This window comes from Adiantum capillus-veneris, chromosome 6 (assembly GCF_014529385.1).
Source record: "Adiantum capillus-veneris isolate H3 chromosome 6, ASM1452938v2, whole genome shotgun sequence".
Classification (NCBI taxonomy): Eukaryota; Viridiplantae; Streptophyta; class Polypodiopsida; order Polypodiales; family Pteridaceae; genus Adiantum; species Adiantum capillus-veneris.
In genome coordinates this window covers 45,628,984-45,642,232 of record NC_140936.1, presented here as the reverse complement: position 1 = coordinate 45,642,232, position 13,249 = coordinate 45,628,984, and the positions used below count along the sequence as shown (strand labels likewise).

At 45.4% G+C, this 13,249-nt stretch overlaps 1 protein-coding gene and 1 pseudogene across 4 annotated transcripts; both read right to left on the bottom strand.

Moving 5' to 3' along the window:
• Positions 1-5,443: 5,443 nt before the first annotated feature.
• On the bottom strand, positions 5,444-8,630 carry LOC147455448 (uncharacterized). Of its 4 annotated transcripts, none has more exons than XM_086515258.1 (3): positions 8,439-8,630; positions 7,740-7,784; positions 5,444-5,899 (listed from the first exon to the last, which is right to left on the bottom strand). In XM_086515258.1, exons 1-3 carry the CDS (start codon positions 8,628-8,630, stop codon positions 5,774-5,776), a joined length of 363 nt encoding a protein of 120 aa, XP_086371384.1. In that variant the 3' UTR covers positions 5,444-5,773. The 4 variants fall into 4 exon arrangements, 1 of the variants encoding a protein (XP_086371384.1); XR_015188482.1 differs by lacking the exon at positions 8,439-8,630 and adding an exon at positions 6,228-7,136 and having other exon boundaries at positions 5,766-5,899; positions 7,740-8,386; XR_015188481.1 differs by having other exon boundaries at positions 5,764-5,899; positions 7,693-8,448.
• A 741-nt stretch (positions 8,631-9,371) lies between these two features.
• Positions 9,372-9,994, bottom strand: LOC147455447 (uncharacterized; annotated as a pseudogene).
• Positions 9,995-13,249: the final 3,255 nt, after the last annotated feature.

Sequence of the window (13,249 nt, the reverse complement as noted above, 5' to 3'; positions counted from 1 at the left end):
TGCCAACCTCCACTTGACCAAAGAAACATTTTCTTGTCAAATTGGCATTACAGGATCTTGCAAAATGAAATAAGTTCAAAATGGAAACTTAAATTTAAGGCACTTACCAATTTTTGTGACCACCACCCCTAGCATAAGAAGTCGAAGCATCTTGTGACATGATTGTGCTTTCAATGCACTTCATATACTTATTTTTCATGCACTCTAACAAGCTTTAATGGCTTTTGAGTGATTATGCACCCAATGCATGGAGCCGTGCTCCTACAAGCCATGTTTTCCCCCTCCTCTTGATAGTACAAAGAGGACATATCAAAAAGATTTGGCCGATGTAAGACACAAGACAGTTTTTGAGAATCCCTGTACGAAGCCTTGCTCCCTAGTTAAAATTGATGTATCGTGGTGAATCTTATGGCATTGTCATTATTAAACGAAGTTAAAAGGAAATTAACCCCAACAATTGTCGACCTTATCGAGTATGATGCCACACTAAAGCATAAAAACATTAGTAGTAATTGCATAAACAAACCGTACCTATCCAATACTACTTGCATTTACCCTAGGAATCCTGTTGGATCTATCTTGCCGGCAATGAGTTGAGCATGACCGTTTTTTACTACATCAGATTTAGTAAACTCATCTAGGAGCCATGTCCCAAAACTCTGAACTAGAAAAGAAAGATGCCGGCTTCTTAGAATTGTAATTAATGATCGGCCTTGCTGAGTATCTGTGCAGTGTAAGTCACAGACCATGCTTGACCTCCTTTTGCTGCTAGGCAACCTTGCCTACCTACATCAGGTAAGAGTGTAATCAACTGATAAAATATTGGAAAGAAGTTACCTTGTTTTTGTGAGACGTGTTGAAAAACATCAGAGAAACCCGCTTTGATTTTAACAATCATCCCATTCTTGGAGCCCATATAGCCCGATTCAAGAGGAAATTTCCCTTTAGTAGAGATAGATCATGGTAGCCCACAAGTTCGTTGCATGCCATAGCTATCAAGCACATTCTCAATAAAGTAAAAATCAATTGCGTACCTCATGAAGTACTCGTGCCAATTGGCCTTGCCATCATAATAATCAAATGAATTTCAATCAAAAAGAGAATCAATACATTCATTTTTGGACACTGTTGCTTGTTGCTCGCAAGCCTTGCATGACCGGTGCATGAGATTGGGGATGGTCTTCATCACCTTTGCTGACCTTGTTGTAGCCATGCATGAGGTCTTGCTTGAACTTGAATGGTTGCTCGTAACCATGGCTATTGACCGTTAATCTGAGACACACAATACGCGAGGCTTCAAAAGTTGGTTTTCTGTTGTTCAAAACTACCACTCGAATTTTCCAAATGCTCAATAGGCATTGGTAATTTAATAAGAGTTTTAACCTTAACTTCTAAAAACATGTACCATACTCTGATTTTTTTGTAGATTTTTTTCTTAAATCTCAAAAAACCAAGGGTTGGCCTTGGTTTGTATGGAGGCTTGACTTGACTTTGCGTTGCCGATCAAGCAAGAAGAGGGTGAGGGGACGGACTGTGTTCACCCTCCCTTAAACTTGCATTACCCTAAATTTTCTTTGGTGGTCAAAGTGAGAAAATAAACTTAAAAGAGTAAAGCTTCACGAGTTGATGGTGGCTGCCTGTGCAGAGAGATGGAGGCTCAAACCGCGTGTTATTGACTCCAAATTCTCTTGATGTAGTGTCGGGTTGTCTTCCCTTTGGCAGTGTGACCTCACAAAGCTAGATAACACTCAGTTTCGTGCATGGTCGACGGGTTTCCTTCTCTACTAAGAGGCCTTGCCCACACAATTTTATCTTCTTCATATTTGGACTACTAGTCCTTCATGCACACAACCTTCCTTGCATGTTTCATACCCCTCATCCCCTTCCTGCACACACACACACACACACACACACACACACACACACACACACACAGAGAATCTATGCAAGCTGCAAGATTTTCCCCCTTCCTCCATGGCTGCTCTCCCTTGAGCTCTAATGCCATTGAAAGGATCTAGGAGACTGACTTGGGATATCCACCTCCCTACCACCCTATATATAGGCTATGTGGCTCTTAGCCCAAGCATAGTATGGATCCCCAATCCACAGCTAAGCCGTCTAAGCCATTGGCATAGGTCTGTGACCCCCATTGAAGATGTGTTTGTACTCACATTGAAAACAATGAGCAATGAAAGAAAACCAAAAAGTGTGCAAGTATCTACATGATAAAAGGAGGCTTAATACCCTATTACAGAAAATTTTGTCTCAACATCATCCACAATGAAAGCAGAAGGCTCCTAACATCTATGGTAATCAAGCATAGTGTCTCTAATTTGTGAGAATCATAAACAAGTCACCTCCAGCATGGCACTTGAAGTCAATACCCAAGCTATGGGCATGCCATTGCGATGTGCATAAAAAACTAGGTTAGTATAAAAGTGGAACTATAGTTGACAAAGGTGGCTATTTCATTATGCCAGCCAATTAAAGGACATGAAGGTTGAGAATTGAAGTACATACCTTGTATTTGTTCGTTTCGAATGTGGTATCCATCGCAATAAGGTTGTTATCACCATACATTTTGCACATCTCCTTTTGCCATCCCGATTGAATGCCAAGAATGAAATCCTTGCCATGTGTGAGGTCTTGCTCTTGGTAGATGAAAACCATAGCTTCATTCTCAAGACACCACTGTCTCATGTTCTCAACATTGTCCTCCTGCAGTTCAATTGTCTCAATCGTTATCTTTTGTTCCATGTTAATAATGTCACGTATGGAGAGAAAATTATCTCTCATGGTAGAACAAAGGGAATCCATTGTAGTTGATTGTGCAATGCTTTGATATGTCCATGCAATACCTGTTGAGGAATTACCCTCGTCGAAGAAGATTATACACCCATAATTTCTTTTCCTTGGACACCCAAGGAGAGAACAAGATTTTGGAACCCTCACCGTGATAAAAAAAATCATCCTTATCATCATGATAGGGATGAACATATGAGATCAACCCAAGGCTTTGAACACGTTGTAGGCGGCTAATATTGAAATGGCATTGGCATCCTCTTTTGATCAAGCTTTTATTGTGTTGCCTTCTACTTTTCTTGCTTGTGCCATCATCACTTGGTAATGATGCATCATGGGCATTGCTAGAATGAGGGGTAGAGGCATGTCGCTCATCATGCGGACCATATGCACACCAAAAGGTAGAAGTCAAATGTAAGACCAATGCCCGAAAACAACTAATTATTGAAAAAATTAAGAGGTAATCGATAATCATTTGGCACTAACACAATCTTTTCAATGCATGCATCATTAAACAACATCTTTGTTTATCCAAAATGATGAAGATGGTGAGTGTGCTTGTTGAACACAATACCATAGCCATCAATTTTACCTTCGCCATGCACAAAGTCATCAACTCATGACCATGGGATAATTAAAGACGTTGGGATGGGGGAAATGGGAAAAACACCCAACACACAATATGCCTGCCTCTCTATAGCCCAGCGATTCCACAACACCCCTATCCACATTGAATCACACACACGTAACCACAATCTACAAACAACTATTACCACGGCTCACACCTCATCATTCCCGATTGCCCAAACCCGACCAACCAGCATGCAATCATAGCAGCCAACCTTACCCCTCAAGAGCACCGTTATACTAGAGTTAGCTTACAAGTTTACACCCCTATGGCACACAATGCATCCACATAGAAAATTCATAAACTCAACACAGCCAAACTTTCGGTCCCTTACACCCACCTCACTTGAATAAAACACTTGAATAGCTGACACACTCATAAGCATGAGAGCGGGAGGGAGTAGGGGAATATTCACTTAAACATTGAGAACACGAAAATTATGCCCATATCGAATGCAATTGGCTATAGTGTAGAGAGTTTAAAATGATGTCTTTCCAAAAAAACGCCCTCCTTCCCTTGATTCTGGGACCTTTCTTTTTCGCGAGTGACGGTTGTGGAGTAGTCCTGAACTATGGGAGCTCTCTCTCGATATACGCCACCTTCATGCGGGCATATTGGCATATGATATCCTTCCAACTTCAAGCTCTAATGTGTGCCTTCGTGAATGAAATATTGCTTCTTCTTCCGCCTGCACTCGATCACCCTCTTTCATGTGCAACCATCCACCCTCATGGCGAGCCCTTTCACGTGCTCATAGCGTCCTTCAACCTCTGCAGCAGCCAGTGCCCTGCCGGCCCGGCTCCTCACCAGCTTCCTTTGCAATGTGTGCTCCCTGCTGCTGTCCTCAACTCTCCTCTTTGATGGCGCTGGCCTTCAGCCCTCTCCTGTCTGTAGCCGGCCCCCCGGCCCTCCTAGCAACCCCCCATGCAGCACTCCTTCATGCAGCTCTCTTCCCCCTCCACTTTGCAGCAGGCTGCCTCCTTTTTCATCTGCTGCCAACCATGCCATTCTGGTTAGATTCTGCTCTTCAAACCGCGACACCGTCTTTGACTTCACCAAGGAGCAATCAATAGGTCCTCAGTGGGGGCACCACTGATGGGATGGGGGAAATGGGAAAAACACCCAGCACACAATATGCCTGCCTCTCTATAGCCCAACGATTGCATAGCACCCCTAGCCACACTGAATCACACACACGTAACCACAATCTGCAAAAAACTATTACCACGGCTCACCCCTGATCATTCCCGATTGCCCAAACCCGACCAACCAGCATGCAATCATAGCACCCCACCTTACCCCTCAAGAGCACCGTTATACCCGAGTTAGCTTACAAGTTTACACCCCTATGGCACACAATGCATCCACATAAAACATTCATAAACTCGACAGAGCCAAGCTTTTGGTCCCTTGCACCCACCTCACTTGAATAAAACACTCGAATACCTGACACACTCACAGGCATGAGAGCGAGAGGGAGCAGGGGAATATTCACTTAAAACGAATATTCACTTAAAACATTGAGAACACGGAAATTATGCCCATATCGAATGCATGCAATTGGCTATAGTGTAGAGTTTAAAATGATGCCTTCCCAAAAAAACACCCTCCTTCCCTTGATTCTGGGACCTTTCTTTTCCGCCAGTGACGGTTGTGGAGTAGTCCTGGACTATGGGAGCTCTCGCTTGATATACGCCACCTTCATGCGGGCATACTTGTAGGTACATACTCGTAGGTTTCGAAATAAAATCATTTCTTTGAAGATGTCAAGGAATCTTGAAGGTGAAAAAAGAGAGAGAGAGAGAGAGAGAGAGAGAGAGAGAGAGAGAGAGAGAGAGAGGAGCAGTCTCAATCGATTCAATTTAAACAAGAGTAATAAAACTAGTCATTCCAGATCTGAGTAAGAAATGCAATTATCTGCGACAATTTCACATGAAGCAGATACATGAGATCCAACATTTTCAAATCCTTATGAAGGAATGCCATACAAACAACAAGTCATAAAAACTGGTAAAGCATAAATTGAAGTTGATGTGTAATGACACGTAAATAGAGAAGAGCGGAGAAGACAATTACACGTTCGATAGATAAGGATAAGCCATCACATTAAATTCATGGACGGAAACGTCCGATTACATTATTCAGTCTTATCACAAGTGCATTCAATTTATTCAATTGCACTTTTAAAGATGAGACCTCTTTGCGTAATGACACTATTTGCTCCTCTAGTTGAGCTACTGGATATCCGCTACATTTACTTGACAATCTTCAACTATATTTTTTATTGACTCTACAGACTCTTTTATGAAGAACTTAAGGGTGCCATTGTCATGGCCATGGACCTCAGTCCAAATCTGTAGGCAGGATTGCCTTTAATCTTTCAATAACATCTTCCTCCACTCCCTCGAACATGTCCTGCGTGTCATTGGCCTCCACAGCATTCAAATGACCTCCCTCTTCCATTACGATCTGCATAAAAAAGAACGAGCCCAAGAAGTTAGAATCTAACGACAGACAAATGTGGTTGAACGAAAACAAATTGTCATGAATTATAAACCTTCAAGATGCAACAAGTGTTGCCTCTGTGCGATGCACGAGAGGCATGTAATCATCGCCTATCTGTGTGCCCTCGTCGTCATCATCACTGTCATCAATGATAACAAGATTGGCTTTTGGATCATCCACGTTGGTCTCTTTAAATCGGTCGTATCGGTAAGATCCTTGCTATTCAAAGACAGTGACAAGTACCTAAAGCAATGAACGCATGGAAAAGAAAGCAGAATAATATGATGCTAACCTTTCTATGGCCTCCCATCGGGACCTAAACCAATCGGCTCTTGGTTGTGCATTGGTGTACAAGTCATCGGCCACAAAAATGCTCATGATGTCCTGGTAAGTCACAGTTGAGGGAAAAGCCATGCAGCGCCACATCGCTCTTATCTTTTTCAGGTACATTCCTCAGCCTTGGTAAGGAATGATCCACGACGATGAAGGGTAGTATTTTCCGGTACGCACCATAATATGCAAGGTGGACAGGAAATCGTTTCCTAGAGGGTGACGCATTTTGAACTTCCAGTACATTGCAGCACGGTCGTAAATATTGTTCGGAGTTAGACATACCCTGTTCTTCAGGTCCTCTACACTGTAAAGGGTATACAACTCTACACCCTTGTTGATATCATCAAAAGTAGTGACATTGTGAGTCAACTTCTGGAAGTGCGGCTCACCTTCGTCCTTTATGCAGTAGCCTACCATCCCCTGGAAGGTATGCATATTTTTCTGCTTTAGAGCTCTGCATAGGATGTTAGCACCTGCCGGACCTTACTTGTCCCAACCCAAGTACGACTTCAGCTTCTTGTTGATGGCAATAAGAGACGACATCATACGAACCACCATTTGAAAATGCAAATGGAAAACACTGCCTCCTCTTTCCACTGTGCACATCCCCGCCAATGTCTCCTTCTGCAAGAATTCGTCAACGCGTGAAAGAAGACATGTATCTATGTCCTCCCCTCTCACGGAGATTGTACTCACACTTGCTTCCATTAACTTTTTCGGCCTCTTCGACTCGTTTGAGGACCTCTCCTCTGCGGTCATTCGAGGATGTCCCCTCCTCTTAACGGGGACGCCTTCTTCACCCGCGCTACTGGCCGCAGCTCTTGCACTATTTTTCAATGAAGCCATTGATTGTAATTCCGTGCTCTCTCTAAATAAAGGAAAAAAGGAACTTAAAGCTTTAAGCAAGCTTATGGGTACCGAGCTGCTACTGTAAAAATCAATTTGTCTCTCTCTCTCACTAAAACACACACACACACACACACTTACTATCTCACACACACACACAAAGTTACCATCCGCAATCTCCCCGGATAAACAGAGCTGCTGCCGTTCAAATCAATCTCTCTCTCTCTCCCTCTCTCTCTCTCACACACACTCTGCATACAAGGCGAAAAGGGTGAAATTAAACCCTTCAATTTGTCTCTCTCTCTCTCTCTCTTTCTCACTAACACACACACACACACACACAAAGTTACCATCTCCAATCTCCCCGGATAAACAGAGCTGCTGCCGTTCAAATCAATTTCTCTCTCACACTCACACACACACAGTCTGCACAAACAGTTTTCGGTACCTGCAGCTCTCCCTCTCTCTCTCTCTCTCACTAACACACCCACACACACACTCTGCACACACGGCGAAAACTCTTTTGATTCCACCCTGAGAGAGAGAGAGAGAGAGAGAGAGAGAGCGAGAAATAGCACCTGCGATGGGATAGGAAGAGAGAGAGAGAAAGAGAGACAAAGAGCACCTGCCGGCGATGGGACTCTGTCAGCTTTGCCTTCGACCTGCAGACCTACGACATATGTAATGCACTGGAGCTGCCAGTCGCTACAAATCTCCCATGCAATTACTGGCGGTCTTGCTGCGCCCTTCCATGCAGTCACTGGCAGTCATCGCTTTCGATTTGCTGCGCTGCTGTTTCTTTTGCTGCGCTGCCTGGGATAAGTTCAGATTCCAGCTAATCCACGATTTTCTTAAAATCGTGGGCACATACATACTAGCATATGATATCCTTCCAACTTCAAGCTCTAATTCACTAAGTGAATGAAATATTGCTGCTTCTTTCGCCTGCACTTGATCACCCTCTTTCATGTGCAACCCTCCACCCTCATGGTGAGCCCTTTTTCGTGCTCATAGCGTCCTTCAACCTCTACAACCAGTGCCTTACCGGCCCGGTTCCTCATGCAGCCCACCAGCTTCCTTTGCAATGTGTGCTCCCTCCTGCTGTCATCAACTCTCCTCTTTGATGGCGCTGCCCTGCAGCCCTCTCCTGTCTGTAGCCGCCCCCCCGGCCCTCCTAGCAACCCCCCATGCAGCGCTCCTTCACGCAGCTCTCTCCCCCCTCCACTTTGCAGCAGGCCGCCTCCTTTTTCAACTTCTGCCAACCACTCCCCCTTTTCGCTTGATCATGGCCATCTGCCCTTGGCGGGTCCTGCAGCCCCACCACCTTGTTGCAACCTTCCCTCCTCGTGCAGTCCAGCACCTCCCCTTCTATTCCTGGCGAGCTGGCTGTCCCTGGCTGTAATAGCGCCCCCCCTGCGAGTGGCGGCTCTCCCTTTCTTTCCATATGCAGCCCGCCCCCATCTGGCGCAACCTTCTCAATCGACTGCAGCTTGCTCTCGTTTTTGTTTTTTAGCATGGCAATCTTTAAAAAAAATTTAACTTGCGACTTGGGTCGCCTTCCCACGGAGTCGTGATCGGACCACACAAACTCACAAATTCAAACTATTGGCTAACAAGCACCCAAGCTTCCCCTCGACAATAAAAATACTCCCCCACAATGCCTATTGTTGCCTGAAGAACTTTCCATGTCTGACAAAGTGCAACGAGCGGCCCAATTGCCACCAATGTAGAGCCGTAAATCTTTGCTCTCAAATTTGATTGATGATTGGAAAAGCACCTGTGCATGCAATGACGGCCAAATAGGCACCAATACAGCTTGAACTCCCTCCTAGGAGGACTCTTTAAATCCCTTGGCTAATGGAGACCAAAAAACCATGCTTGACCTTCAAAATGCCACATTTGACATACATATCACCATAAGATTTGTTGAATCCTGCACCAAGAGGCTACCCAAGCACTTTGCTGTCTGCTTGTAAATCTCCATGCACCTGTTTTTGGCATGTCCTCGAGTCGACCAGATTTGGTTGCACATCATTGCCCACCCCCTAGTTGAGCATTCATGCTCAACCGTAGAATTATTTAGATAATATATCATTGCATAAGAATAAAATTGATAGATAGTATTTACATAAGCAGTAGATAGATAGAGAGAGATTTTCATCTGATGTAGAGCCCACCCGGGTCAAATGGAAAGCAGCAGGCTTCCCCAAGCATAGTGTAAACTCCACCTGGATCAAAAATATGATACTGATCATCATCATCCATCTGTAAGACAGATAGACACCATCCCTGTTGCACCTATTAATTTGTAAGCCAACCACATTTGTAAAGCTTGATAATACCATCCTTCAAAAAACTGCATGCATGAATCATTCTTCCACCCAAAACAAGCATGTATACCCTGGAAAGCCTTTGCATCATCTGTTTCCCAGCCATCGGCTAGAGAGCTCGCCATATCATGATTGTCTTCAAACAAAACAACCTGCAGCAATCGGCATAACCACTTGCAAAACAACCTTCAACAACACATCCATCAACAACATGGCACCAACCTGTGGTAACTGATCATCCAAAGCAGACACTGGCATATCTTCACATGTACTCTTCAAACAGAACTGGAAAAGGCGGCAAGCCTTGCATACCTTGTATTCTTGCCATAGCTTTAGCAACCAAAACTTGCGACTCGTCATCTACATCGACCATTGGATCATCGAGCCCCCAGTCTGCTTCATCGAAGCACTCTTCTTCAGTCAACATGGCCTTACCATCACAAGGCAAGAGAGAGGGTTTCCCAACCCCCTGGTCTGCACAAAATGTCTCTTCACCTGCAATCTGTTGCTCTTTGACCACTTTATTGACATGCATAACATCATATGTCTCATACCTTGAGAAAGCAGACTCCGTTTCCCATGTGTTGTCTGTATCCAAGGCACTGCTATAGCTTGAATACACCTCAGCTTTCTCCACAAAACTCACCGGCTTTGGCACTTCCTCTATCTTCTCCACTGCTTGCTTTTCGAAAGTCACTTGGTCAAGCACATAAGGTGGTACTCACTCCTCTCTACAGCTATTGAGGCCTCATAGGCCCGCACGGTATTGTCTCTACTCTATCATCACACCTATCCACTGCTACCACATATGCATCAACAAAGGGGCGGATTACCTGAAGCTCTTCCCTTACAATTGGCCTTGGCACCAATGGACTCGCCAGAACTTGCTTTGCCTGTTGCTTCTTTAAAACCTTCTTCGTCATGCTCTGTGCATAGGCTATTGCGTCCTCCTACGTGCACAGTCCATCTATCTCGACTTTAACCCGCACTTTGACATGCAAGCAGTCCACAAACTTGGTCATCTTCAAAAAATATGTATTCTCTACAGCAGTTACCTTAACCAACTTGCTCCATATGGCCTCGAACTCCCACACGAATGCTCGGAAATCACTGTCAAGGCTTTGCTTTAGGTTGTCCATCATCTGCTTCACTTCACTCCACTGCGTGTTGGCCACATATCGGCTTCGGAATGCCGCTTCTAATGTGCTCCAATCCTGTTTTTCTTCACCCTGCAAGCCCTCGTACCATACCTTTGCTTTTCCACGAACCAAGAGCGGGAAAACTTGGGCCACTCCCTCTTCTCTTGACAAGCCGCTCTCCAGCAGAAAAAGGTTGTAGTCTTGCATCCAAACTTTTGCATCTTCAACACCTGTAAAAGTCGAAAAACCCGACCATGCCATTCTGGTTAGATTTTGTGCTCTTCAAACTGCGACACCGTCTTCGACTTCACCAAGGAGCAATCAATAGGTCCTCAATGGGGACACCACTGATGGGATGGGAGAAATGGGAAAAACACCCAGCACACAATATGCCTGCCTCTCTATAGCCCAGCGATTCCACAACACCCCTATCCACACTGAATCACACACACGTAACCACAATCTGCAAACAACTATTACCACGGCTCACACTTGATCATTCCCTATTGCCCAAAACCGACCAACCAGCATGCAATCATAGCACCCAACCTTACCCCTCAAGAGCACCGTTATACCCAAGTTAGCTTACAAGTTTTACACCCCTATGGCACACAATGCATCCACATAGAACATTCATAAACTAGACAGAGCCAAGCTTTTGGTCCCTTGCACCCACCTCACTTGAATAAAACACTTGAATACCTGACACACTCATAGGCATGAGAGCGAGAGAGAGCAGGGGAATATTCACTTAAACATTGAGAACACGGAAATTATGCCCATATCGAATGCAATTGGCTATAGTGTAGAGAGTTTAAAATGATGTCTTCCCAAAAAAACGCCCTCCTTCCCTTGATTATGGGACCTTTCTTTTCCGCCAGTGGACGGTTGTGGAGTAGTCCTGGACTATGGGAGCTCTCTCTCGATATACTCCACCTTCATGCGGGCATACTGGCATATGATATCCTTCCAACTTCAAGCTCTAATATCTGCCTTCGCTAAGTGAATGAAATATTGCTGCTTCTTCCGCCTGCACTCGATCACCCTCTTTCATGTGCAACCATCCACCCTCATGGTGAGCCCTTTCTCGTGCTCATAGCGTCCTTCAACCTCTGCAACCAGTGCCCTGCCGGCCCGGTTCCTCATGCAGCCCACCAGCTTCCTTTGCAATGTGTGGTCCCTCCTGCTGTCCTCAACTCTCCTCGTTGATGGCGCTGTCCTGCAGCCCTCTCCTGTCTGTAGCCGCCCCCCGGTCCTCCTAGCAACCCCCCATGCAGTGCTCCTTCATGCAGCTCTCTCCCCCCTCCAATTTGCAGCAGGCGGCCTCCTTTTTCAATTGCTGCCAACCACTCCCCCTTTTCGCTTGATCATGGCCATCTGCCCTTGGCGGCACCTGCAGCCCCACCACCTTGTTGCAACCTTCCCTCCTCGTGCAGTCCAGCGCCTCCCCTTCTATTCATGGCGAGCTGGCTGCCCCTGGCTGTGATAGCGCCCCGCGCCCCCCTGCAAGTGGCGGCTCTCCCTTTCATCCATACGCAGCCCGCCCCAAGCGCAACCTTCTCAGTCGACTGCAGCAAGGCAGCTTGCTCTCGTTTTTTTTTAATAGCATGGCAATGTTTAAAATAATTTAACTTGGGACTTGGGTCGCCTTCCCACGGAGTCATGATCGGACCACACAAACTCACAAATTCAAACTATTGGCTTGCAAGCACCCAAGCTTCCCCTTGACAGTAAAAATACTCCCCCACAATGACGATTCTTGCTTGAAGAACGTTCCACCTCTAACAAAGTGCAACGAGCGGCCCGATTGCCACCAATGTAAAGCCATAAATCTTTGCTCTCAGATTTGATTGATGATTGGAAAAGCACATGTGCATGCAATGACGGCCAAATAGGCACCAATACAACTTGAACTCCCTCCTAGGAGCACTCTTTAAATCCCTTGGCTAATGGAGACCAAAAACCATCCTTGACCTTCAAAATGCCACATTTGACATACATATCACCATAAGATTTGTTGAATCCTGCACCAAGAGGCTACCCAAGCACTTTGCTGTCTTCTTGTAAATCTCCATGCACCTGTTGTTGGCCTGTCCTCGAGTCGACCAGATTTGGCTGCACCAACGTGGCCACTGACCCTACCCGCATCGAAAGGAGACCATCGAAGGCCTAGAAAATATTGCAAAATCATGCAGCAGCTCAGGGAAGTTGGCATCAACTTGACACTAGCATGATGGGGCCGGCCACGTGGAAGGCCTCTCTAGTGTGGCTCAGCATGTGGAACTTGAAGCCATGCTGGAAAGGCGACTCAGTGCCATGTTTGCAAGCTGGCCAAAATGTAACCAGCACCTCGCAAGGGGATGCAATAATGAAGGGACTTCTTGAATTAATTCCCTTCATATTTGCAGCCCCTTGCGAGAATGCTTATGTATGCATTCATAGATGATAGATTGAGAGAGGCATTAGGGTACCCAAAACAACCCTCTTGACTGAGCACGCTTTTGTGTAGCCTTTTGAAACTTCATGGATTAGCACTACAATGAATTCCATGATGCTCACTTGCAAGTGTGAAGTTGAGAATAATTCCTCATTCTCATGCCATGGTTTCATATATGCACAATATCTAGGGAGACAATGACTGTGTTGATGAGGGGATCGCTGCTAAA

What these genes read in the sequence shown, in the direction of transcription:
- LOC147455448 (XM_086515258.1), bottom strand. Translation starts at nt 8,630, where the DNA reads ATGCTAAAAAACAAAAACGAGAGCAAGCTGCAGTCGATTGAGAAGGTT. An exon ending in GGAGGGAAGGTTGCAACAAG is followed by an intron (nt 7,785 to 8,438) that starts GTGGTGGGGCTG and finishes CATATGTCGTAG; the next exon opens with GTCTGCAGGTCGAAGGCAAA. An exon ending in CAGAGTCCCATCGCCGGCAG is followed by an intron (nt 5,900 to 7,739) that starts GTGCTCTTTGTC and finishes TTTTTTATGCAG; the next exon opens with ATCGTAATGGAAGAGGGAGG.